We start from the raw sequence: 27,706 nt of genomic DNA, 5'->3' as shown, positions 1-27,706 counted from the left end.
GCTTCAGATGGGTTAAATGCAGAGAGGAATTTCACAAGTGTGTGATGAATAAAGTTTTTCTTTCTTTGTCTCTATGTGTCAGCCCTGCAATGACCTGGTGACTTGTCCAGGGTGTACCCTGCCCCTCGCCCATACTCAGCTGGGATTGGCTCCAGCTTGCCTGCAACCCTGTAGAACAGGATAAGCGGCTACAGATGATGGATGGATGGATAACAAAATGAGGCGGCACGGTGGTGTAGTGGTTAGTCAAGTCAAGTTTATTTGTATAGTGCTTTTAACAATAAACATTGTCGCAAAGCAGCTTTACAGAATTTGAACGACTTAAAACATGAGCTAATTTTATCCCTAATCTATCCCCAATGAGCAAGCCTGTGGCGACGGTGGCAAGGAAAAACTCCCTCAGACGACATGAGGAAGAAACCTCGAGAGGAACCAGACTCAAAAGGGAACCCATCGCACTGTTTCCTCACAGCAAGAAGGTCCTAGGTTCGAACCCAGTGACCGGCGAGGGCCTTTTTGTGTGGAGTTTGCATGTTCTCCCCGTGTCTGCGTGGGTTTCTTCTGGGTGCTCCGGTTTCCCCCACAGTCCAAAGACATGGAGGTTAGGTTAATATGGGACAGCCTTGGGTTGAGGTGCCCTTGAGCAATGCACCTAATTCCCAACTGCTCCCCGGGCGCTGTTAGCATGGCTGCCCACTGCTCTGGGTATGTGTGTGTGCTCATTGCTCGTGTGTGTGTATGTGTGTGTTCACTGCTTCCGATGGGTTAAATGCAGAGAGGAATTTCACAAGTGTGTGATGAATAAAGTTGTGCTTTCTTTCTTTCTTTTTTTCCTCTATGTGTCAGTCCTGCAATGACCCGGCAACTTGCCCAGGGTGCACCCCGCCTCTCGCCCATAGTCAGCTGGGATAGGCTCCAGCTTGCCCGCGACCCTGTAGAACAGGATCAGCGGCTACAGATGATGGATGGATGGATAGATAGATGGATGGATAACAAAATGAGGCAGCACGGTGGTGTAGTGGTTAGCACTGTTTCCTCACAGCAAGAAGGTTCTGGGTTCGAGCCCAGTGGCCGGCGAGGGCCTTTCTGTGTGGAGTTTGCATGTTCTCCCCGTGTCTGTGTGGGTTTCCTCCGGGTGCTCCGGTTTCCCCCACAGTCCAAAGACATGCAGGTTAGGCTAATTGGTGGCTCTAAATTGACCGTAGGTGTGAACGTGAGTGTGAATGGTTGTTTGTCTCTGTGTCAGCCCTGTGATGACCTGGCGACTTGTCCAGGGTGTACCCCGCCTCTCGCCCATAGTCAGGGTGGGATAGACTCCAGCTTGCCTGCGACCCTGTACAACAGGATAAGCAGCTACAGCTAATGGATGGATAACAAAATGATATATCTGACTTGATCAACCAGGTAATGTGAAATTATCATGTTTTACCATTCTTAGTGATAGAAAAAGCTGATTTTTCTCATGTTTATATTTCTTGCAGTGAAGTAGTACATGTTCTACAGTTTCTGAATGACTACAATGTTCACCTTTTCCAGTAAGATGTTTGTCTATTATGTTTAAAGAAAAGTTAAGCCCTGTATATCCTATTCTTAAATGAGTGATAATGTTTTCTTCTTTCCCACTCCTGCTCCCTATCCTTCCAGTATTAACCTGTCTTTGAATGCTATATAGATGCAGGCTTGTAGTACTCAAGTCCAGGACTTGGACTCGAGTCCGACTCATGCCCTAATTTTAAGGACTTGTGAGTTGACTTGGACTTGAGCACTGATGATTCGGACTGGTGCATTAACTGCATTCGGACTCGTAAATTGGAGGCTTGTTCAAGAAAATATAAATAAATAATTGGAAATATAACTTGGAATTTTTTGGCTGAAAATAATCACAGCCATGGTCACACTCCAAAATCCAAAGAGAGACTTATGAATGCAAGAACCAACAGAAGCTGGTATACGACAGCTTCTCACACTGTTGTAGAGTAGTAATAACCTCACATGTATTCTAAAACAACAAGGAAAAATAGACTGATTCACGTGGCTGCAAAAGATCATTTATTGGTCAAATAAAGTGTGCTTAGTATAAGGACATTGATTTAAATTGCATTCACTAAAACCATTTATACACAAATATCACTTGTCACAGTTCTTAACTTTCAGGGAAGCTATGGCATAAAGGTTAGAGAAGCAGCTTTTGGACAAAAAGGTTGCCGGTTCGATTTCCTAGTCCAGTAGGAATGGCTGAAGCGCCCTTGAGCAAAGCAACGAATCCCCAAAAGCTCCCTGGGAGCTGCAGCACAGCTGCCCACTGCTTTGGGTATGTGTGCTCACATCCCCAGATGAGTTAAATGCAGAGAAAGAATTTCACTGTACTCTAATGTAAATGTGACAAAAAAAGGCTTAAAATTCTTTGAATTATTTCAGACTGTACATTAATTATTGTCCACAGCATGATTAGAGTCATGATTAATATGGTTACTGCTGCCCTCAATATCAGCATCCTGGACGGCAGATGTGTCCTTGTTCTTCTGGAGCTTAATGCAGCAGTAAGATGCAATGGTAAGAAATATGCCAGCAGTCATCAACTCTCCACCGGCCATGTAAAAAATCAGCTCGTAGTTTTTGTAAATATCCACTAATCGACCTGCATAAAAATACACAGGGGAGAAGGACACAAGACATATGCTTACTCTCCTTCAAAGCCAGGTTGTACTGTAATATGTAAAAATATAACTTTTAATTAAGATATCGATTACTTTCACTAGAGCATGACTTACCAGCTGAAGGAGGTCCAATGAGCACAGCTGCTGCCTCTATAAGGAGCACTAAACCAAGGGCACTGGAAAAGTTGTTAGTACCCACAATTCCCATCAGCACTTCAAATTGCAATGCACCCACCATTCCATAGGAAAGGCCAAAGAACACACAGAAGATCACTAATCCTGTGTAGTTTGTACTTCTGGCTGAGCAAACATCTGTAAGGCCATTTAGAAGTAAGGCCAAACTGAAGAAATAAGGCATTTTGGATCGTATGCACTTTAATCCTGCTACCAGGCCACATGTGGGTCGAGCAAAGATGTCAACAAATCCAATAATGGAGAGGAGGAAGGCAGCTTCCCGGTCAGGCACTCCTTGATCTTTAGCATAATTGACCAGGAGAATTGTAGGGACAAACAGACCAAGCACAACTATAAATTTAGCTACTATATAAATGATAAGTCCTCTGTCACAGAGAACACTGAAGTCAAGGAGCTTCTTTCTCTTCGGGATTTCCTTCTGAGCCTTCTCCAGATTATTCTCCACCTGACCAGACTTCGATGGGAGCATCTCTTTTAACTCATGAGCATTTGATTCATCCCCGGCTGCAGTCTTCTGAATTTTGTATCCCAGTGGTCTCATAACAGCACCACAGGTGCAACAGTTAAGCAACAGCCCTCCCATGATCAGGAAGCCACCCCTCCAGCCAAAGCAATCCAGCAGCACTTGTCCTAGTGGAGAAAGAGCTGAGAGAAAGACTGGGCTCCCTGCTGCTGCTAGTCCATTGGCCAGAGGTCTGCGTTTCTCAAAATAACACCCAAGCATAATAAGTGAGGGCTGGAAATTTAGAGCTAGACCAAGGCCTGTAGAGAATAAAATGCAGCAGTGCGTGAATGATTTTATATCAGTAAATCATCATATACTGGAAACAGTTTAATGTCTGGGCGGCACGGTGGTGTAGTGGTTAGCGCTGTCGCCTCACAGCAAGAAGGTCCAGGTTCGAGCCCCGTGGCCGACAAGGGCCTTTCTGTGCGGAGTTTGCATGTTCTCCCCGTGTCCGCGTGGGTTTCCTCCGGGTGCTCCGGTTTCCCCCACAGTCCAAAGACATGCAGGTTAGGTTAACTGGTGACTCTAAATTGACCATAGGTGTGAATGTGAGTGTGAATGGTTGTCTGTGTCTATGTGTCAGCCCTGTGATGACCTAGCGACTTGTCCAGGGTGTACCCCGCCTTTCGCCCGTAGTCAGCTGGGATAGGCTCCAGCTTGCCTGCGACCCTGTAGAACAGGATAAAGCGGCTAGAGATAATGAGATGAGTTTAATTATTAGCTTCCCAGTCAGCCTAATTTTGGACTAAATAACACCGGAATCACTAAACAAATGTAACTCTTTTTTTTTTTTAATGTTCTGAAAACCGACTTAAGACATTTTGTTCGTCAAGAAAAATGAAGGCGAACTCTCCTACCGGTAATTGCGAAGAATGAAAGTGCTCTATAATGCTCTCAGTATGGTACTTTGCCCTACAGTGGACAACAGTTGTGTGATACTGATGCTTTAAAAACACATGCAGCTATTTAATCACCTGTAATAACTCCAGCAGTGACGTAAACTTGGATGATATTGGTGGTAAAAGAGGCCCCGATCATCCCAGCCGAGGCTAATAATCCCCCAATCAGCATCACTGGCCGACATCCAAACCTGTTAACCATGATACTAGAAAGTGGACCTGTTCAGAAAAAAAATGTAAAGATAATATATGGATTCACAAAGCCTTGATCAGTCAGTGAAAATAAAACATGTAACGTGCCCAATTGATTTTGTCTTTGTTTCTCACCTGAGCCATAAAGCATGGCAAGCATGATAGAGGAAATCCATGCCGTGTCACTGTAGCCACAACCAAAGTCCCACATCAGTTCTTTATAGTACACACTAATGGCTTTAGGGAAAGCGTAGGAGAAACCAGTGATAATGAAGCCCCCAAACAGCACAACCCAGCCCCAGCCTCCATCTGGAGGATCCACTCTGTGTCTCTCTACCATGTTCTGTCAAGTAATTCCTGCAGACAATATATAAATCTTTAAAAGACCTTTTAACATAGTTTGTTGTGCATTTAAAACAGGAATGATTACGGATTATGAATGGACGGCTCATGTCCACATAACCAGAGATGTGTAGTGCTGTATATAGCAGTGTTTCTCGACCACTGGGCCACAGCCCATTAGTGGACCGTGAATTTTTTTTCAAGTTGAAGCTAATTTTTACTCATAGTAGGGTACAATTGCTGGGTTGCATTCGATGTCATATCCGCCTCATTAAGCTACAGTCACACTATAGCTCGCGATGCTTTGCGATGGGTTATCGATGAAAATGAGGCATTTTGGTGGCGACGCATGGCGATATACACGTGAGCTAAAAGTTGTGGTCACACAGCACGCGAACACTTGACTGTCACGCCTTTGTGCACTTGAGTCTGCCGCAGCTGGGGTGGCCACGCTCGCTCACGGAGCGCATGGTGCGTGTTCTTGAGACCCAGTCATTATGGGAAGCACCTGATACTGATTTGAGCGCAATCAGCAAATACGGACAGATACGGACACTGTTTTCACGGAGGCGTTGTGAAGTATTATCATTATCACTGTCACGTTTGTTTCTAGCTATGTTTATAACGCTGTTTAAATAATCTGCTTTATGATTCTGATTTCTGTTTGTGTTCTGTTTTTGTAAATATCATGCCTGCTAATAAACACTCTTCCTGCACTTAGATCTGTCTACCGCCGTCTATCTTGTAGTGTCCTGATCCCCAGATCTTTAACCCAGCCACATACAAAAAGTTGTATACCTCCATGCTCTTCCAGATTTTCATCTGTGTGTCCATGTAGAACGATGCCTGCAGCACCAGGTAGTTTGAGATGTCGGGGAACTCAATGGATGGATAATTTTCCAACTCGTAGGAAAAATCCTTCTTTGTTAGCGTCTTCCTTCTTTCGTGTTCCTTCGAAAAATCCTTCTTTATTAACCACTCGATCTATTCCTTTGAGTGGTTTCTATATCCACTTCTTTTGAGTGTACTTCTTAGTTTTAATAACTTGCTTGTTTGTTGTACACAAACATGGCAATAAGTTCTTGTGTTAATCGCCCAGACTCCACTTTTGGATCACTAATCCCTTTTGACTGAGAATGCCCTGCATGCAGGGTTTGGCTTCTGGTAGATCCATACAGTTTTAAATACAATACCTACAATTAAAAAAAAGTTTGTTTTTATTGCATTTATTTAATTCCTGGGCTTCCATCTGTAACAGGGAGTGATCCCATTAATACACTTGACAACAGATTATTAGATTCTAATAGAAGAGATGAGCCAAAATAATTGGGGATCTTTTTTAATGGGCCCTGACTTGTTACAAGTATGAATAAGTGGGCCTCGAAGCAGAAAAGGTTGCGAACCCCTGGTATATAGTATATGTGCTGTTGATTTTTATAAGAAATATAATTAATTAAAACTTTACCATTAAATTTGTATCAATCTAATCATGTTCTGGTTGTAATAGACAAAGAACAGGGTTTTAAATAAAACTTTAGTTCTCCGTAATCATTTATCAATCTCTCTCATGTGTGTTAATTTGTCTGCGTATTCAAGATAATTTATGATTCACAAGGCTTTATATACAAAGAAAATATTTCATGCTGACAAAAATTATTAAAATATGTCTTTTTGCATAAGGAAATGAAAAGCTTCTTACTTACTAGTCCTCTGAGGAGAAGGGGCCTTCCAGAAAAGTACTTGATGATATGGTGACTATTTCAGCTCCACATTTCCCACACATACAACATTTCCAGATTAAAGGACCTCACCTGTGTTCATTTTCCCGCTGTGTCTTCACTTAATGGTTAAAGTTGAATCCTAATAGTTTGCAAGTTTTCCAGTTTAGTCCAGTTAACTACATGATTTGTGTTCTCTCGTCTTATGATTCTGCTCTGAGAAAATCTGCCAGATAAACCCCATGCTCCCTTGGACCTCCCACTTAATCATTTCTAATTCCTGATAAAGCTCATATGTATTGGACATGTGCACAGAAATGAGCTGTATTATGAAAGACTTGTTTTAATCTGTGCAGTGTTTTCATAAAAAATATAGCCTTGTATTTTACTTGTACTGAATGTTTAGTCAAAGTACATTTAAAACAAACTTTGCTAAAATAACTGTCAGAGGGAATACAGGTCCACATGCATACAGATAACATTTTTTAAATCTGATAATACACAGTTACATATAATAATGAATCCATTTTAATTAACCAGAAACTTAAAATTAACATCCAACCTCATGTAAGATGAGTACAATTCGTGTTATTACAACGTACTTATCTTGTACATCACAAGAGACTCCATTGTGCTCATAAAATACTTCATTTTATTTGATCAAGTATTAAAATCCAATACAAATTTGACCTGATTCTTATTATCTCATCTCACCTCATTATCTCTAGCCGCTTTATCCTGTCCTACAGGGTCGCAGGCAAGCCGGAACCTATCCCAGCTGACTACGGGCGAAAGGCGGGGTACACCCTGGACAAGTCGCCAGGTCATCACAGGGCTGACACATAGACACAGACAACCATTCACACTCACATTCACACCTACAGTCAATTTAGAGCCACCAGTTAACCTAACCTGCATGTCTTTGGACTGTGGGGGAAACCGGAGCACCCGGAGGAAACCCACGCGGACACGGGGAGAACATGCAAACTCCGCACAGAAAGGCCCTCGCCGGCCCCGGGACTCGAACCCGGACCTTCTTGCTGTGAGGCGACAGCGCTAACCACTACACCACCGTGCCGCCCTCTGATTCTTATTATACATCATTTAATTGCCATGTATTTAATATTACTTCTCATTTGTTTTCAAACCTCTTATATGAGTCACTTCATTGACTTATGCTGCACTAAGTAACACATTTGAATCTCGTCATTGCTTTCGAAGCCTCTAAAGGCTTTGCACCATACTATAAACGTATCTTTGCTCTGAATTACACAACCAAATGTGTCCTGCCAAATGACTATCCATCCATCCATCCATCCATCCATTATCTGTAGCCGCTTATCCTGTACAGGGTCGCAGGCAAGCTGGAGCCTATGCCAGCTGACTATGGGCGAGAGGCGGGGTACACCCTGGACAAGTCGCCAGATCATCACAGGGCTGACACATAGAGACAACCACTCACATTCACACCTACGGTCAATTTAGAGTCACCAATTAGCCTAACCTGCATGTCTTTGGACTGTGGGGGAAACCGGAGCACCTGGAGGAAACCCATACAGAGACACGGAGAGAACATGCAAACTCCACACAGAAAGGCCCTCGTCGGCCGTTGGGCTCGAACCCAGAACCTTCTTGCTGTGAGGCGACACTGCTGCCCGCCAAATGACTAAATATGGAATAATATACAAATATGGCTACAGAAAATAATGATCAATTTTTTTTTAATTCTTGCATGAAATTGAACCAATCAGGTGGCAGCTCAGAGAGCAATGAGCCAAAAAAAAGAAGATAAAATGATGGTAGGATATTTTTCTTGTTAATGAACAAATGAAAGGTGTCCATGTTTAATTAAAAATGTCATTGCCAATAGTGACCAATGGAACTAAAGATAACAACTACAATACTGCACAAGCAGCTCCCCTTCTGTCGATTTCTCTGAAACAGCCTACTCATCACCATAGATAAACCAATCTTTGTTTAATCATTAGCATTGATAAAAATAAATTCAATCTGATAACAAACTAGTTAGCTATTACTTGTTGCAGCGTTATACATTTAGTGTGCATGTCATGTGAGTTGGTCCGGCCATAATTTTTTTAAGTTAAAAAAAAAAGAGAGAATGCACCCCAACACTGATATTTAAATTCATGAAAGTAGGACAGTCCTTTATAGTTATTATTTAAAGTTATTTATTTACTGTAAAAAACAAAAAAAACTTTTTAAAAAAAATATTATTGATGCAGTCTTACTTAAAAAAGTAGAACACGAGAATGTCATATTCATGAACTGCACAAACTGATGGAATAAATACCCCTTCGTATAAAAGGCACAGACTTTTGAAACCTATTGTATGTGCCTTGTACCACACACAACAATCCCCACAAATCTGTGTGCACATTTTAGAACACACACACACAACCCAAGTAATCTCCTTTTCTCAAGAGATGATCAAACAGTGCAGTTGTACATTCAGGAAAAAGTAGTGTTGACAGATTTGGCCTTCTAAGATCATTCTACCTGACTATAAATCTTCAGTATGTTCAGTACTACTGATACTTTAGCTTTGTAGTTGATAATAATAATAGCTGTTATTCTTGGCCTCCGAGTATAGCTCTTTCTGCAATCCTACTTTCATATTTTAACAAAGCCATAATCTATACTTCACTTAGTTCTCCAAATTTAGACTCTAATATTTTATTTACATACATCATACCAGTGAAAAACATCCACAGAGATCCATTAAAGGAAAGGGGACTCGCACTTGACTAAGAAAATATTTTATTATTCATACAAAGAGCAAAGGGAAAAATTATTACACAAACATCATAGCACCATCCATCCATCCATCCATCCATCCATCCATCCATCCATCCATTATCTGTAGCCGCTTATCCTGTACAGGGTCACGGGCAAGTTGGAGCCAATCCCAACTGATTATGGGTGAGAGGCGGGGTACACCCTGGACAAGTCACCAGATCATCACAGGGCTGACACATAGAGACAAACAACCATTCACACTCACATTCACACCTACGGTCAATTTAGAGTCACCAGTTAACCTAACCTGCATGTCTTTGGACTGTGGGGGAAACCCACGCGGACACGGGGAGAACATGCAAACTCCACACAGAAAGGCCCCAGTCCGCCACTGGGCTCGAACCCAGAACCTTCTTGCTGTAAGGCGTCAGTGCTAACCACTACACCACCGTGCCATTCATAAGAAGTGAAGTCTCATTTTTAAATAGCATAAATCATTCCTATGAAGAACAACACAAAAAACTGCATCCAGAACAGAATCATCTCAAATCCACGCTTCCCATCACTTCTTTTGTCTGGAGTGACTCTTCATGTCGTCCAGTTCTTTCTGCATTAGGTGTGACTCGGCTGTGGTTTCAGAGAGCTGACAGAGATGAGAAGTGATTTAATGTCAACATGTTATACAAGAACAAAAGAAAATAGATGCTTTCATATTAGATTAAAATTATAGCGCAAGTGATAAAAGCATACAGGTGCTGGTCATATAATTAGAATATCATGAAAAAGTTGATTTATTTCAGTAATTCCATTCAAAAAGTGAAACTTGTATATTATATTCATTCATTACACACAGACTGATATATTTCAAATGTTTATTTCTTTTAATTTTGATGATTATAACTGACAACTAATGAAAATCCCAAATTCAGTATCTCAGAAAATTAGAATATTACTTAAGACCAATACAAAAAAAGGATTTTTAGAAATGTTGGCACACTGAAAAGTATGAACATGAAAAGTATGAGCATGTACAGCACTCAATACTTAGTTGGGGCTCCTTTTGCCTGAATTACTGCAGCAATGAGGCGTGGCATGGAGTCGATCAGTCTGTGGCACTGCTCAGGTGTTGAGAGCCCAGGTTGCTCTGATCGTGGCCTTCAGCTCTTCTGCATTATTGGGTCTGGCGTATCGCATCTTCCTCTTCACAATACCCCATAGATTTTCTATGGGGTTAAGGTCAGGCGAGTTTGCTGGCCAATTAAGAACAGGGATACCATGGTCCTTAAACCAGGTACTGGTAGCTTTGGCACTGTGTGCAGGTGCCAAGTCCTGTTGGAAAATGAAATCTGCATCTCCATCAAGTTGGTCAGCAGCAGGAAGCATGAAGTGCTCTAAAACTTCCTGGTAGACGGCTGCGTTGACCTTGGACCTCAGAAAACACAGTGGACCAACACCAGCAGATGACATGGCACCCCAAACCATCACTGACTGTGGAAACTTTACACTGGACCTCAAGCAACATGGATTCTGTGCCTCTCCTCTCTTCCTCCAGACTCTGGGACCTTGATTTCCAAAGGAAATGCAAAATTTACTTTCATCAGAGAACATAACTTTAGACCACTCAGCAGCAGTCCAGTCCTTTTTGTCTTTAGCCCAGGCGAGACACTTCTGACGCTGTCTCTTGTTCAAGAGTGGCTTGACACAAGGAACGCGACAGCTGAAACCCATGTCTTGCATACGTCTGTGCGTGGTGGTTCTTGAAGCACTGACTCCAGCTACAGTCCACTCTTTGTGAATCTCCCCCACATTTTTGAATGGGTTTTGTTTCACAATCCTCTCCAGGGTGCGCTTATCCCTATTGCTTGTACACTTTTTTCTACCACATCTTTTCCTTCCCTTCGCCTCTCTATTAATGTGCTTGGACACAGAGCTCTGTGAACAGCCAGCCTCTTTAGCAATGACCTTTTGTGCCTTGCCCTCCTTGTGCGAGGTGTCAGTGGTTGTCTTTTGGAAAACTGTCAAGTCAGCAGTCTTCCCCATGATTGTGTCGCCTACAGAACGAGACTGAGAGACCATTTAAAGGCCTTTGCAGGTGTTTTGAGTTAATTAGCTGATTAGAGTGCGGCACCAGGTGTCTTCAATATTGAACCTTTTCACAATATTCTAATTTTCTGAGATACTGAATTTGGGGTTTTCATTAGTTGTCAGTTATAATCATCAAAATTAAAAGAAATAAACACTTGAAATATATCAGTCTGTGTGCAATGAATGAATATAATATACAAGTTTCACTTTTTGAATGGAATTACTGAAATAAATCAACTTTTTCATGATATTCTAATTATATGACCAGCACCTGTAGTCTGTCTCAAACAGTTCAAATTATTCAAGAATAAAATAGATAATGGCTGTAGATCAGGAGGCATCATTTGACATTTAATATGGGGCCCAAATTTCCACAGAGAAAATACTACAGTTAGGTCCATATATATTTGGACACCAACACAAATTTTGTTTTTTTACCTGGTTACTGAAACCTATTCAAGTTATAGTTATATAATGGACATGGACATAAAGTCCAGACTTTCAGCTTTCATTTGAGGGTATCCACATTAAAATTGGATGAAGGGTTTAGGAGTTTCAGCTCCTTAACATGTACCACCCTGTTTTTAAAGGGACCAAAAGTAATTGGACAATTGACTCAAAGGCTATTTCATGGGCAGGTGTGGGCAATTCCTTCGTTATGTCATTCTCAATTAAGCAGATAAAAGTCCTGGAGTTGATTTGAGGTGTGGTGCTTGCATTTGGAAGATTTTACTGTGAAGAAAACATGCGGTCAAAGGAGCTCTCCATGCAGGTGAAACAAGCCATCCTTAAGCTGCGAAAACAGAAAAAACCCAGCCGAGAAATTGCTACAATATTAGGAGTGGCAAAATCTACAGTTTGATACATCCTGAGAAAGAAAGAAAGAAAGAAAGAAAGAAAGAAAGAAAGAAAGAAAGAAAGAAAGAACGCACTGGTGAACTCATCAATGCAAAAAGACCTGGATGCCCACAGAAGACAACAGTGGTGGATGATCACAGAATAATTTCCATGGTGAAGAGAAACCCCTTCACAACAGCCAACCAAGTGAACAACACTCTCTAGGAGGTAGGCGTATCAATATCCAAATCTACCATAAAGAGAAGACTGCATGAAAGTAAATACAGAGGGTTCACTGCACGGTGCGAGCCACTCATAAGCCTCAAGAATAAAAAGGCTAGATTGGACTTTGCTAAAAAACATCTAAAAAAGCCAGCACAGTTCTGGAAGAACATTCTTTGGACAGATGAAACCAAGATCAACCTCTACCAGAATGATGGCAAGAAAAAAGTATGGCGAAAGCGTGGTACAGCTCATGATCCAAAGCATACCACATCATCTGTAAAACACGGCGGAGGCAGTGTGATGGCTTGGGCATGCATGGCTGCCAGTGGCACTGGGTCACTAGTGTTTATTGATGATGTGACACAGGACAGAAGCAGCCGGATGAATTCTGAGGTATTCAGAGACATACTGTGTGCTCAAATCCAGCCAAATGCAGCCAAACTGATTGGTCGGCGTTTCATAATACAGATGGACAATGACCCAAAACATAAAGTCAAAGCAACCCAGGAGTTTATTAAAGCAAAGAAGTGGAATATTCTTGAATGGCCAAGTCAGTCACCTGATCTCAACCCAATTGAGCATGCATTTCACTTGTTAAAGACTAAACTTCAGACAGAAAGGCCCACAAACAAACAGCAACTGAAAACCGCTGCAGTAAAGGCCTGGCAAAGCATTAAAAAGGAGGAAACCCAGCGTCTGGTGATGTCCATGAGTTCAAGACTTCAGGCAGTCATTGCCAACAAAGGGTTTTCAACCAAGTATTAGAAATGAACATTTTATTTACAATTATTTAATTTGTCCAATTACTTTTGAGCCCCTGAAATGAAGGGATTGTGTTTAAAAATGCTTTAGTTCCTCACTTTTTTATGCAATCATTTTGTTCAACCCACTGAATTAAAGCTGAAAGTCTGAACTTCAACTGCATCTGAATTGTTTTGTTCAAAATTCATTGTGGTAATGTACAGAACCAAAATTAGAAAAATGTTGTCTCTGTCCAAATATTTATGGACCTAACTGTATCTGGGACCTCCATAAAGTTGGCACAGCAGAAAACAAATGTCCATTTGTGCTGCATTTATGTTGGTTTGTGTCCTAAAAGTCACAATTTCTGCTTTTACCATTTTTGCAAAATTTAAATTTTATATTTTATGGCAAGTGATGTCAATAAGCACTCCAAACCATCCAAAATCGTCTCATTTGTTTGCAACCTCTTTGTCAGTTTCCGAGGCAATTCAAAACATTAACAGGCACACTGTGGGAAAGATATTAAGGCCATTGTTTAAGGTTACAACAGCACTTCAGGTGTGTCTTTGGAAGCCTTCAGACACAAGGTTTCTCTTCCTATGGAGATCAAAGAAGATAAAAACTTACAAGAAGCCAATTTCAGAAAGCATAACCACTGCGTATTCAATAGCATTAGGTTTTTTCCTTTAAACATGAAATTCTTAAGGAATTTACTTTATGCCTTACTTTAATAATGCCTATTATGGACTACGTGTACCTGTAAGCTGAAGCGTAAACTCACCATATCTAAAAGAAGTTCGATCTTAAGCTTTAGAAGGTTGTTTTCTTCTTCTAATTGCAGATTCCTCTTCTTCAGTTTCTGCACTTCCTTGCTGGACACATTACCTCCTGACTCTGTGACAAAGCGAGAGACTTTAAACACACCACTACTAAAAAAAGTGCCATCCAACAATTCACAATAATCAATAAACTAACAGGAACTGTTTGTTTACCAAGAGAACAGTCTTACCTGTAATCCACTGTCCATCTTCAAATTTCAAGCTCTGACCCCCAATATTCATAATAGGGGCCCCATATTCCAGCCCTAACTCAATCTCTCGAGTGGATCGATCCAACTGTTAGAGAACAAATACAGTGGTATACAAAAGTTTGGGCACCCCTAGTCAAAATTGCTGTTACTGTGAACAGTTAAGCAAGTTGAAGATGAAATGATCTCCAAAAGGCATAAAGTTAACGATGACTCATTGCCTTTATATTTTAAGCAAAAACAATTTTTTATTTTCATCTTTTACATTTTCAAAATGACAAAAAAAGGAAAAGGGCCTGAAGCAAAAGTTTGGCCACCCTACATGGTTAGTACCTAGTAACACCCCCTTTGGCAAGCATCACAGCTTGTAAACACTTTTTGTAGCCAGCTAATAATCTTTCAGTTCTTACCTGGGGGATTTTCACACATTCGTCCTTGCAAAAGGCTTCCAGTTCTACAAGTTTCTTGGGCTGTCTTGCATGCACTGCTCTTTTGAGATCTATCCACAGATTTTCAATGATGTTTAGGTCAGGGGACTGTGAGGGCCAGGGCAAAGCCTTCAGCTTGTGCCTCTTGAGGTATTCCATTGTAGATTTTGAGGTGTGTTTTGGATCATCGTCTTATTGTAGGACCCATCCTCTTTTCAATTTCAACTTTTTTTACAGATGGTGTGATGTTTGCTTCCAGAATTTGCTGGTATTTATTCGAATCCATGCTTCCCTCGACCAGTGAAATGTGCCCTGTGCCACCGGCTGCAACACAACCCCAAAGCATGATCGATCCACACCCATGCTTCAGAGTTGGAGAGGTGTTCTTTTCCTGGAATTTGGCACCCTTTTTTCTCCAAACATACCTTTGCACATTGTGGCCAAAAAGTTCTATTTTGATTTCATCAATCCACAGGACTTGTTTCCAAAATACATCAGGCTTATTTAGATGTTCATTTGCAAACTTCAGACGCTGAATTTTGTGGTTAGGATGCAGGAAAGGTTTTCTTCTGATGACTCTTCCATGAAGGTCATATTTGTTCAGGTGTCTCTGCATAGTAGAACAGTGCACCACCACTCCAGGGTCTGCTAAATCTTTTTGAAGGTCTTTTGCAGTCAAACAGGGTTTTTTATTTGCTTTTCTCGCAATCCAACGAGCAGTTCTTTCAGAAAGTTTTCTTCATCTTTCAGACCTCACCTTGATCTCCACTGTTTCTGTTAATTGCCATTTCTTAATAACATTACAATCTGAGGAAACAGCTACCTGAAAACACTTTGCTACGTTCTTGTAGCCTTCTCCTGCTTTGTGAGTATCAATTATTTGAAAATTAAACGAGACTTACCTGTAAGTTGAAGTTCGATGATAATTCTACCAAATCCGCAGTGGTACTGAGGGTTAACATGAGATGCACACGCGCGCCGCCGTGAGTCAGACTTCAAAGGTTGTGGACATAATAGTTAGGAATAAATAGGGTTGGGTGAATTAAGGGAGGGCATGTTAACCCTCAGTACCACTGCGGATTTGGTAGAATTATCATCGAACTTCAACTTACAGGTAAGTCTCGTTTAATTTTCAATTCTACCAAATCGCAGTGACATACTTCCGGTTAACATGAGATTTTAAAGCACAATTATGGACACAACCATTCTTGCAAGAAAACAATTTTTTATTCCAGGACAGCATTTTGGAAAGCACCATTCGTTACAACAGGTGTGTCATAGAATTTGCGGAACGTTGACTCTGCAGACCAGCCTACATGTTTCAAAATAGTATCTACTGGAACCGTTTGACTAGCTTTACTTACGCTAGCGGAACAAGTGCTGTGCGCCTTAAAGTTGGCAGTGTTTATGCCACTTAAGTCAAGAAGTGTTTTAATCCATCGACCTACTGTGTTGGTTCCAACTGGTGAAAAGGGCTTAACATACGAAAGCAACAGTTTTGTGTGTCCAGGCTGACGATGTAACAAAGTTCGCTGAAGATAATGTTCTAGTGTCGTATAAACACACAATTCCTGTTCCTGGTATTTTATTACGTAGAAGGAATCAAACGTATTTCCTGGTCTACTCTGCTTCATGTGCTCCGTTAGTTGGAATAAATAATAATTCTGTGTTTTCTTCATGAATTCAATATCCAAATGAACTAAAGTTTGATATCTCTGTCCTGAGGTAAGGGCAAGAAGGCCCACTAACTTTAACGTAAGTTCTTTTAATGAAAGCTTGTCCAAAGGGTATAATAACTTCATATAATCTAACACAACGTCAACATCCCATGTTTCAGAGTACCTGGGTAAAGGTTTTCGACAATTGAAAACACCCCTGAAATAACGAACAATAAATGGATGACTGGCCACAGTATAACGAGTTCCAGATAAGGGTGTGCCCATTAAATAATTAGATAAAGCTGAACGCGCTGTGTTCATAGTGGAATAGGCTAAGCCCTTCTTGTACAAATCGTGGAGAAACTCGAGCACATCATTCACAGTGGGCTGCATGGAATCCACTTTCCTTTGTAAGTAAAACTGGGTCCATTTGTGCAGGTAGACGTTATATTGCTTCTGTGTTCCGTCTCGCCAGGCACATAGGAGGACCTCGATAATTTCTGAAGGTATGTTGTGCTTAGAGAACTCCTTCCTGATATTCTGCATACCTGAAGATGGAGTTTGGGACTCAGTGGATGGACTTTGCCGTGCAGTGGATTTGAGAGGATTCCCTTGGTCACTCGGACAACTCGGGGATGATCGATCAACAGACTTAGTAAATTGGTGAACCATGCTTGCGTTTTCCACATTGGGACAACAATGATCAAGGTGGCTTGCTCTAGGGTGACCTTCTGTAGGCACCTGCCAATTAGACAAAAAGGGGGAAAAGCATAGGCATTAGCAAATTCTCCCCAATTTAACGAGAAAGCATCTATATATGTTGAGGGTGGGTCAGGCTTCCATGACACATAGGACTTAACTTTGTGGTTCACTCTACTTGCAAACAAGTCAATATCAGGAACACCAAAACAATGCGTAAGCTTCCTGAATATATTAGGACTCAGTTCCCATTCCACCTCAGGGTTCAACTGGTGTGATAAATGATCTGCAGTGGAATTTCGAATCCCAGCTACATGCGCTGCGGACAGCCAGTTCTCACGTTCTACCGCCCATGACCAAATATCTTTTGCAATGGTGTCACAAGCTGGAGCCCTACAACCTCCCATGGCATTAATGTAGGTCACTGTCGTGGTATTGTCTGAAGTTATACGGATGTGTTGATTTTGAGTTTGATCAAGAAGAGCTCTTAAGCCAAATTTGACAGCCAATAATTCTAAAACATTGATATGGTAAGAAGCCTCCTCAGGCGACCACAGACCCTGAGTAGAACAACTGCCCGAAGTAACACCCCATCCCCTTCCAGAGGCATCTGTGTTAAGGACAACCTCCGGTACCCCATGGCCAATGATTTGAGAACTGTGAGGGATGGAGCATATCCACCAGTTCAACTCTACTCGGCTTTCTTTCGATAAGGACATGCATTCATCAAAACTGCCCAAAGCTCTACGTAGAGCAATGTCTATATCTCGCTCTAAGGATCTATAATGTAGCGGTCCCAACTCAACTCCAGGGAATGTGGAGACAAGAGTTCCAATAAGCGAAGCTACCTCACGAATGGTGAAAAGTTTGTCCCGCAGAAAATTCTGGCACAAACTCACAATTTTGGATGCTTTTCTCTCTGGAATAGTGACTCTCATATGGGCAGAATCTAAAACGAATCCCAGAAACTCCAAAGACTGACAGGGATGAAAAACAGACTTGGTGGGATGTACAACAAAACCAAGCTGAGTGAATAACTGGGCCGCATGCAAGGTGGCTTCTTGACATAGAGCAAGTGTATCTGCAGTATAAAATGAATCATCGATATATCCCAGACACGAGTGTCCAAACTGGGATCGCAAGGTGGCAAATACCGGTTTCAAAATCTTGGTAAATATTCGAGGGCTGCTGGATAAACCCATGGGCAGTGCTGTATATTGGAACAATCTACCCCTCCAGACAAACTTGAGGTACTTCCTAAACTGGGGCTCGATGGGGACTGAATAATAGGCATCGCGTAAATCTATAGATGACATGTAGCATCCTTGTTTCATTAATTTGATAGCTGATTCAACAGTATTCATTTTAAACTTGTGGTAGGTAACCGCATCCTTCAGAGATTGAAGGTTGAATATAACCCTGAGGGGAACAAAAATGGGTGAAATAACTTCTTCTGGTTCTGGGACTGTAGGCTCAATAATATGCTTGTTCAAAAATGTCTCCATTTCATTGTCAATGGCCTCTTGTTGAGTTGGGGAGAATTTATGTTCATAGTTAGTGACATTTTGGACACAGGAGGGATCATAGTCAAATTCATTGGGACAGTTGCTTACATATTGCAAAATGTAAGGATCCGTAGTGATCTTTCTCCATTCCTTCAAATAATGGCTTATTTGCCCAGCTATAAAAGGCTGTTGTGACCCGAGTAGTATATTTATCAAGTTATCATAGCCGACCTGTTGTGCAGGAGTTAATTCTGAGTGCTCTTGTTGTAGGATGCGGACTTCGCCGACGTCCTCCTGCAGTCGGCGTATCTTTCCCCTAAAAAAGGCCTGTTGAATCCTCGGCCGCCATAACGACCCCTCGCTGAGCCAAAGCGATCTGAAGACCTTCCCTGGCCATAGGGCTGAAAGCGTGAACCACGACTCTTCCTAGGGGGTATAAGCTTTTTTCCCAACTTGTTTGCTTTGGTCACTGCATCAATTTCTTTCCCCACGTCATCACCAAACAACTCTGTTGTAATAGGAGTTGAGGCATTGCATAAAGCATTGTATTGGGCATTGAGATCTGGCCTTAGCAGCTCTCTTCTCTTCAGATTGATTTCTCTGTTGCCAGACAGGATAAGCACCAAAGCATGGACTGGTTTGGTTTTCATTTCTCCAGATACTGTTTTCGAGGCATCAAGGATAGCATAAGCTGCAGTCAAAACCATCCGTTGACATCTCTGCATTCCAGTATCTGCTTTCTTGGTGTTGTCTTTAAGCTGAATCCACACAGTCCTGTTCATCTTAGGAGCCAGTAAGAGCTTACAATTTTCCAGTCTGGCATATTTGTCAGTAAGCTCGTCGAGTTTTGCTTTGGGTAGTTTGTCATTGATGAGACCATCTATGATCTTCACCAGATCGTCATCGATTGGCGGGCTTGTTTTCTCACTTGTGGCAAACTCCTGGGCGAGGTCCTGGAACTCGCTTGAGGCAGCATTTTTCTCTTTCTGTTGATCTTTATCTTGAGAAAGAAATTTTTCTAAGTCACCAGCAAGATCTGCGTTAGAGATATTCCCGTCAGATTCCTCCTCTTCATCACTCCAGAAATCTTCATTATAAGCGTAGTTTTTGATGGCAGTCGCAACAAACTGTTCTACATGTTGTTTCAGATCAGTTTTCATCTCTGAAAACATGGCAGATATAGAAGTTTTCAAATCTTCTGAGGATGTGGTTTCAGTTGAGGTTCCTGGGTTATACATATTCATTGCTGCGAACAAGTAATAAATATATGTAGTGTGAATAGGAATTCACAAGTCTTATTCAGATTCAGAATCTGAACAAGTAATAAATATGTAGTGTGAATAGGAATTCACAAGTCTTATTCAGATTCCGATTCAGATTCTGAATATTTATTGTCATTGTCTCAAAAAAGAGCAACGAAATTTCGTTTAGAGCATCCATACAGCAGAGTTGTATGCCACTCATTGAATATTCTTCGAAGCAAAGCTAGATCGAAGATTATGAACGTAGTGTTTCCCAAAATCCATACGACTGTGGATCATTTGTAGGGAAACTATCACTTACTTCCCCCCCTTTTTTTTTTTTTGCTAGGGAACTAACACTTACTTCCCTTTTATGACATTGTTGACTGTTAAGTAGAATAACAGTATTACGAATGTAGACTGTAGGGAAACTATCACTTTCCCTTCTTAGTGAATCTTTTAAGGGAACTATCACTTACTTTCCTTAAATTTCTCATTAGGCTTTACACCAACTGAGGTATGAAAGTTCTTGTGAAGTTATACGAGTCCATGTGACTAACAGTAATAAAACAACTCCCAAAACATAAAGAAGTCGTAAATTTCTAAAAGAAAAAAAAATCATAGAAACTATAAGAAAAGGAATATAATATATCCATAAATATCAATTACCTGTATAAAACCGAATTTAATCCAAAAAACACAGCTCTAGAAGGAAGACCACAAGACAGCTCTGAACTCCACGGCGTCCAACGTTGTACTGACTCACGGCGGCGCGCGTGTGCATCTCATGTTAACCGGAAGTATGTCACTGCGATTTGGTAGAATTTATTATTCAGAATGTGAGGGAGTTGCTTCGAGGAGCCCATGGCTGTTGATTTTAGGGACAAGTTTGAGGAGTCAGGGAATTTATACAGCTTTGAAATCTGCATCATCTGACCTTTCCTAACGAAGAATTTGAACAAGCCACAGCTCAATAAGCTAATTAAGGTCTGGAACCTTGGTAAAAGTTACCTGAGAACTCAAATGTATTGGGGTGCCCAAACTTTCGCATGGTGTTCCTTTTCTTTTTTCACTCTCCAATTGTACAAAACAAAAATAATACGCAGATCTTGCAGAAAACGCTGAAAAGAAAATGTGTCGTCTTTACCTTTATGCCTTTTGGTGATCAGTTCATCTTCTGCTCACTTAACTATTCACAGTAACAGACATTTTCAGTAAGGGTGCCCAAACTTTTGCATGCCACTGTACAAAAGGTTGTCTACCAGACTGTGGATTTATTGAGTAATAATGGAATTATTGTGTGTGTAGTATTATTACTACAAACTGATATAATTATTAAAATATTATTACTATTAAACTATTATTACTAACAGGGTTCCCGCTGGTGCTCATCATTGATGAACATAATCCATCAGTGACAAAGAGAAAATTACTAGCAGTCATCACAGTGACTATTGCATGTCATCAGTATCATAAGTCATCTTTTCTAGAAATCCCTCCACAAATCCCTCCGTTTGCTGAAATCCAACCCCAGTGAAGAGACGGCAGGAAGCCAGGGTGTAAACAATGAGCACGTGCTTGTGACGAATAAAACTCGACTACACATAATGACCAAACGAGCACCAAACTTTTGACCAATCGCAGTGCGTCTTAATCGGTCTGGTGTGGTGGTGTAATTATCTCTGCGGGAATCGAACAATGGCGCAGTCTAAGCTGATGAAGTTTTTTTAGCTTCTTCAAGCACTGAAGATGATTTAAGGGCTGAAACAGCTACGGGGGAGGCACACTCAGAGCCCCGACCGTCCCCAAGCACATCGGACAGTGTCAGTAATACAGGGGTCAATTAAAAAAAAACAAAAAAACAACAACCCGCCAACGTGAAAGTGCTGTCAATCGGCAAGCCACTGAAGAGAGCTCTGTCTCGGGCGGTGTGGTGTGTCGAGTCCCCGTAACTAACGCTGTGACGTCGTTAGGCCCCATCACTCGGGCTCTAGCCCCCGGGTATTTTCACCTTCAAAAAAGTAAGAGATTAATAGAAAACATCCGACTTGGATGTCATCTGGGATTTTGAATGTTGTAATATAATAATGTCACTTAGAATTGATGTCTTTGTGGTCCTAAAGGAGAGGTATGAGAGTGAGAAACGATATTTTTATTAAACTGATGGTAAATTTGACGAGCGATATTAAGTTAATTGACCCACGCCTCAGTTTCCTGAGACATTATGGGTGTTGATGATAAATAATAAGGAAACAGAACCTGAAGTGAAGTACATACAGTAAATGTAAAAAGAGCAGTGCAAAAATCACTAATAAAGATGCCTTTGAATGTGTGTGGGTGATTAATATTATCTGGTAAAGTTAGATATAACCTCCCCAACCTATCGATGCTAATCTCCCTTAAAAAAAATATAAACCCCAGGAAAACTGGACTGAGGCCCGGGTCTTTGAGCTGCTGACGTAAAACACGGAGTCATTCTGTGTTCGGTTCGTAAATCGACAGGAAATTCGGATTCCTTCACTGCTGTTTACTTCCCAGATTTTTCTCGACTCTGTTCAATTGTAAATCAAGTTTTGTGTTGAAGTAAAGACTAAACAGAGTCCTAAAGCCTCTTCTGAATAATTCCATGCTAAAATAATCTTCAGTCAGCTCAAACTAAAGAGGTTTATTTTAGTTTGATGGTGCACAGGACACCCAAAACCAAGTCTCTTATTAGATGCTGGAATGGAGCCCAAATTTTATATGTAATGGAGAGGCTGAGCTGGATCTGGACAAATATTTGAATTGTGCCAATTTGGTTGGTATAAACCTGTATCAAGTTCACTTTGATAAGTCGGTCAAAACGAAAAAATACAGACTAAGGAAAAGTGAAGAATACTTTTTTTTACTTTATTTTTCAAGGAAAAAAGTGGAGAATGTTTTTCAGAACCCAGAAGGAACCCTGTTTACTGATAAATTATGGATACCTAAAGCACAGAAAGACAGTGTAGCATACTTGCCAACCCTCCCGATTTTGGCGGGAGGCTCCCGATTTTAGCTTCCGCCTCCCGATCGTATTTGTTAAAAACTGGATAATCTCCCGGTTTGGGGAAATCCCTACCGCCAAGTTAAAAATACTCCCGATTATGTCCAATCAGAATCGTATGAGAAACACTGCTTATGTCAACTGATTTTTAACCAATCAACAAACAGAGCAACAGTCACTTCTGTAATGTAGGATTCACCCAGGCTGGCCGACATTTTTTACAAGCAGTCATTCATCATGGCCACTAAACCCAATACCAAACGGCAAAAATATGAAAGCAAATACCAGGTTGCATGGGAGAATGAATTTTCATGGATAAGCAAACGTTCGACCAGCCAGTTACACATTTTAAGGTAAAGATACCTTAAATCAGAATATAATGGGCATTTGAGTGTGAAATTAAACTAGTCTTCCAAACCATTTCAGAAACAAACTGTACAACTTCTAAAGTGTTTAGTGAAATTTTGCATGACCGAGAATTTGTTTGGTGAGTGTATTTGAATAGTGTGGTCGTGTCTTAGTGCTATTTTGAATTTATGTTGGAAAGTTTTAAGTGAAAGTTTACAAGTGAATTATCTGGAAAGTGACTGATTTTGATAGAATTTTGAGGTTTTAAGTGAAAGATTACTAGTGAGTGTATTTTGGTCGTACTAAAATGTTGCATTCGAGTGAATTTCTTTGCGGAGTATATTTTGATCGTATGGTAGTATTTATCTCATCTCATTATCTGTAGCCGCTTTATCCTGTTCTACAGGGTCGCAGGCAAGCTGGAGCCTATCCCCGCTGACTACGGGCGAAAGGCGGGGTACACCCTGGACAAGTCGCCAGGTCATCACAGGGCCGACACATAGACACTAGGGTGCATCAGTTGCCCTCACTTTCATAAAATCTGATGCATTTTTGTTTGGGTGTTCCTTTTCACCAATAAAGACATCCTGTAAAATTTTTTGACCATATTCAAAAGTCTAATGGTGGCACCATGAGGTTCATTTTTTGCCAAAAAAACGCTTATTTTATGTTTTCGCGTAAGGTTTGAATCACAATGTTGGACTCCATTTATTGATTTCTTGTGAGCCAGAGATCATGTTAAGAACCTTTGCAAGGGATTGAGAAGCATTAATGTGATTCATAATACATTTGTATTCTTTAAAAGTAGTTGAACAATGATTCAATGAACAGCTAAAACTCAAACTGTGCTTGAGAATATATTTAGAATATGTACTAAAAATGTGTATCTAAGATATTTGGTATACTCTATAAGGTGCCATAATGTTTCATGAAAAGTGATTGAAATTTTGTCATAAAAGTCATAAAATAGCAGCTTTTTCCATAACTTTGAGCTCCTGGTGCCACCATTAAACTTTTGAATTTTGTCAAAATATTTCACCCAGTGTGTTTTCTTACCAAAAGGAACATAAAAACAAAAATGCATCATGATCGGAGGAACTTTTCATTTTCAGGGGGCAACTGATGCACCCTAATAGACACAGACAACCATTCATACTCCCATTCACACCTACGGTCAATTTAGAGTCACCAGTTAACCTAATCTGCATGTCTTTGGACTGTGGGGGAAACCGGAGCACCCGGAGGAAACCCACATGGACACGGGGAGAACATGCAAACTCCGTACAGAAAGGCCCTCGCCGGCCACGGGGCTCGAACCCGGACCTTCTTGCTGTGAGGCGACAGTGCTAACCACTACACCACCGTGCCGCCCCAGTAGTATTTATAGTGCCAGTTTTAAATTTTCTTTGAAAACTTTCAATCAAAGTTTGCAAATGAGCAAATTCCTTTGATGCATTCCGATAGGATTTTGATAGGATTTCTAGTGCTTTTTAAAAATTCTGTTGGAAAGTGTTTAGTGAGAGCAATGCATTTTAATAGTACTAAGACAGTGCAGTATTTATTTAATTGAGTTGTTACTATTTTGGTTAAATCTTAATAAAATTTTATTTAATTTATATATGATATAGTTCTCTGTATTTTTACATGAAGGAAAACACATTTGATGCAATCCAATCATTCTTTCATTCACTGTGACGATTTTAAGAAATGATAAACATCCTTCTAAGGCATCACTTGTGTTATTTTCTGCGGGTCTCTGTATGGATACAATATTCAGGCAGGAGATTTTTCAGCTAGAAATCTGATTTAAGACTTCCCTTTCATTGTTATTATATTAAAATTCAAGACAAGAGTATTATTTCAGATTTTTCACTCTGAGCTCTCGCATGCCTGATACATGAATCCCATAACCTAGAGTAACTGATAGAACAATATCAACAATTCAAAAACTCTTTCATTGTATAAATTTCAAACGGTTTGCAATTAATTGGGATCCACTGTTTTTATCATTTCAACCGCGCATCAGACCCTCGGCCAATTGAAAATGTCGTTCATGCACTTAAGATGAGGTATTCCGCACTACCTCATCTTAACAGCTGCTAGTTTGTTTATACTGCTTATTTCATGTTTACCTGCTATACCTCAAGTGCCCTTGACTGTTTGGTTATTTGAACCAATTTATGTGTGTGTGTGTATATATATATATATATATATATATATATATATATATATATATATATATATATATATGAGTGATTCCACGCTTATGGGTACTGAAATGGGGACATGAACTTATTTTTAAAAATTCACCTAATACCATTTCTTTTTTTACCATCAGGTCACAAAACATGTAATCTTTAATGAATGATATGTTAAAAGATAACTTTAATTTTCTGAGATGTAATAAAAACATATTTATATGCCAAAGTCAGAACGTAACAGAAGTGTTGTGGACATATAGATTCTCAATTTTAACAATGTAGAATTACTTTTTGAAACATAGGAAGGTGATGTTTTAGCAAATATAATTAATAAACGTGTAGTAGAATAAACATACACATTCTTTCAATAAGATTAACATGGTATATAGCTAGATTGTAATTAATTTGTAATAGACACGAGATGGACAATCGTAACAGAAGTAATGTGACAGACATCATTTTGGAACTCATAGGCTTGACTTTGGCATATAAATATGTTTTTATTACATCTCAGAAAATTAAAGTTATCTTTTAACATATCATTCATTAAAGATTACATGTTTTGTGACCTGATGGTAAAAAAAGAAATGGTTTTAGGTGAATTTTTAAAAATAAGTTCATGTCCCCATAAGCGTGGAATCACTCATATATATATATATATATATATATATATATATATATATATATATATATATATATGTGTTTAGTCTATGTCTAGTTCATATCTAGAGTGTTTATACTGTTTATATTGTGTTTGAGTGTTTAGTCTGTGTGTAGTTCTTATCTAGCGTTTACACTGTTTATATTGTCCGAGTGTTTAGTCTATGTCTTCTTATTTAGTGTTTATACTGTTTATTTATACTGTTTATATTGAGTGTTTAGTCTATGTCTAGTTCCTATCTAGAGTGTTTATACTGTTTATATTGTTAGTTTTTTTTTTCAATTATTCTATTTTTATTTATTGCATTGCCAGTTTGCACCGTGGGTCAGAGAGGACTGAAATTTCATCTGTGCTGTATGTCGAGCATGTATAGCATATTTGACAATAAAGTTGACTTGACTTTTCTCTCCCATGAGAATTTTGAAAAGTTGGCAAGTCTGGTGTAGTCACAGTAAATTATTTCTTACTGTATGAAGGTTAGAGAGAGATGCTGATTTCCGGGGTGGCGTCTTCTTGGGGCTGAATATGTTGCCAAAAAGGGGCATTTTAGTCAAACTGTGGTACCTGACAGAAAGATAAAAGGGGGGAAAGGAAAGCTGTGAGCAATAATTTCAACAAGACCTCTACAAAGTTTACAAGGACGTTTGCACAGACATGTCATTCTGTATTACACAGCGCCAGAAGCAGCTCTTTAATAGGACTGAACCGCTCAAAACTTTAACACAAACAACTCGTTTAAAACATTATCTTCAAAACTATTTACAGTTACAACGAGCCAGTGAGCCGAAAGCGAGATGCAAACCTGGTAATAATACACTGATAAATATATCTCATCCAACGTTAAAGACTTTCTCATGGAAATGTATTCGGTTCGTTTTAGTTTATTCGGACAGTTGGTTTCCCGTTTGTTTTTCGCTGGAACAAAAATGTCTAAGCATCGGGCTACTTCCGGTGGCGCTTAGCAACGGCGGCCACGCCTCTATATTCAATAAAAGTCCCATTTAACAAAAAGAACATAAGAGACCTTTTATCAGCCTCTTAGTCAAGAATAAATACAAGAAAATCCATTAATCTATCCAGAGTAACTGCTAGTCTGCTGATCTCTCTATTTAGGAAATTTGTATATTTGTATGTACAAACAACTGTGTAGACAAAGACTGTCTTCTTCTTCTTCGTCTTCTTTTGGCTGCTCCTGATTAGGGGTCGCCACAGCGGATCTTTCGTCTCCATTGCTCCCTGTCTTCCACATCCTTCTCTACCACAATCATGCCCTCTCTCACCACATCCATGCATCTCCTCTTTGGCCTTCCTTGTTTTCGTGTGCCTGGCAGCTCCATCCTCAACATTCTCCTTCCAACATGCTCTGCATCTCTTCTCAGGATGTGCCCATACCATCTCAGCCTCATCTCTCTTAGCTTCATTCCCAAGCTCTCCACATGTGCTGTCCCTCTGATGTGCTCGTTCCTTATCCTGTCCAACCTCCCATCGCAAACTTTAACATCCTCAACTTTGCCTCCTGTCTCTTCGTTAAGGGTACGGTCTCCGATCCATACATCACAGCTGGTCTCACTACTGTCTTATACATCTTACCTTTCACTTTTGCTGGGACTTTCCTATCACAAATGACTCCCGAAGTCCTTCTCCAACTGCTCCACCCTGCCTGCACTCTCTTTCTCAGCCCCCATTTTCCTGCGCAGTTGACCCCAGGTACTTGAATTCGCCAACTTTCTTTATGTCTCCTCCTTGCATCTTCACTA

General features: G+C 40.3%; 2 protein-coding genes across 3 annotated transcripts; both read right to left on the bottom strand.

Annotated features, from left to right (window-relative positions):
• Window positions 1-2,426: 2,426 nt before the first annotated feature.
• Window positions 2,427-9,828, bottom strand: slc16a8 (solute carrier family 16 member 8). Its single transcript, XM_060939668.1, has 5 exons — window positions 9,820-9,828; window positions 4,584-4,791; window positions 4,332-4,475; window positions 2,772-3,614; window positions 2,427-2,638 (listed from the first exon to the last, which is right to left on the bottom strand). Exons 1-5 carry the CDS (start codon window positions 9,826-9,828, stop codon window positions 2,427-2,429), a joined length of 1,416 nt encoding a protein of 471 aa, XP_060795651.1.
• Window positions 9,270-26,859, bottom strand: cby1 (chibby 1, beta catenin antagonist). 2 transcript variants are annotated; one of them, XM_060939670.1, is made up of 5 exons: window positions 26,752-26,859; window positions 26,417-26,513; window positions 14,166-14,271; window positions 13,938-14,050; window positions 9,270-9,908 (listed from the first exon to the last, which is right to left on the bottom strand). In XM_060939670.1, exons 1-5 carry the CDS (start codon window positions 26,781-26,783, stop codon window positions 9,828-9,830), a joined length of 429 nt encoding a protein of 142 aa, XP_060795653.1. In that variant the 5' UTR covers window positions 26,784-26,859; the 3' UTR covers window positions 9,270-9,827. The 2 variants fall into 2 exon arrangements, with proteins under 2 accessions (XP_060795653.1, XP_060795654.1); XM_060939671.1 differs by lacking the exons at window positions 9,270-9,908; window positions 13,938-14,050 and adding an exon at window positions 16,818-17,010 and having other exon boundaries at window positions 14,205-14,271.
• Window positions 26,860-27,706: the final 847 nt, after the last annotated feature.

Source organism: Neoarius graeffei, chromosome 14 (assembly GCF_027579695.1).
Source record: "Neoarius graeffei isolate fNeoGra1 chromosome 14, fNeoGra1.pri, whole genome shotgun sequence".
NCBI classification, from domain to species: Eukaryota; Metazoa; Chordata; class Actinopteri; order Siluriformes; family Ariidae; genus Neoarius; species Neoarius graeffei.
The sequence above is the reverse complement of the archived record's forward strand: the minus strand, read 5'-3'. Positions and strand labels throughout refer to the sequence as shown.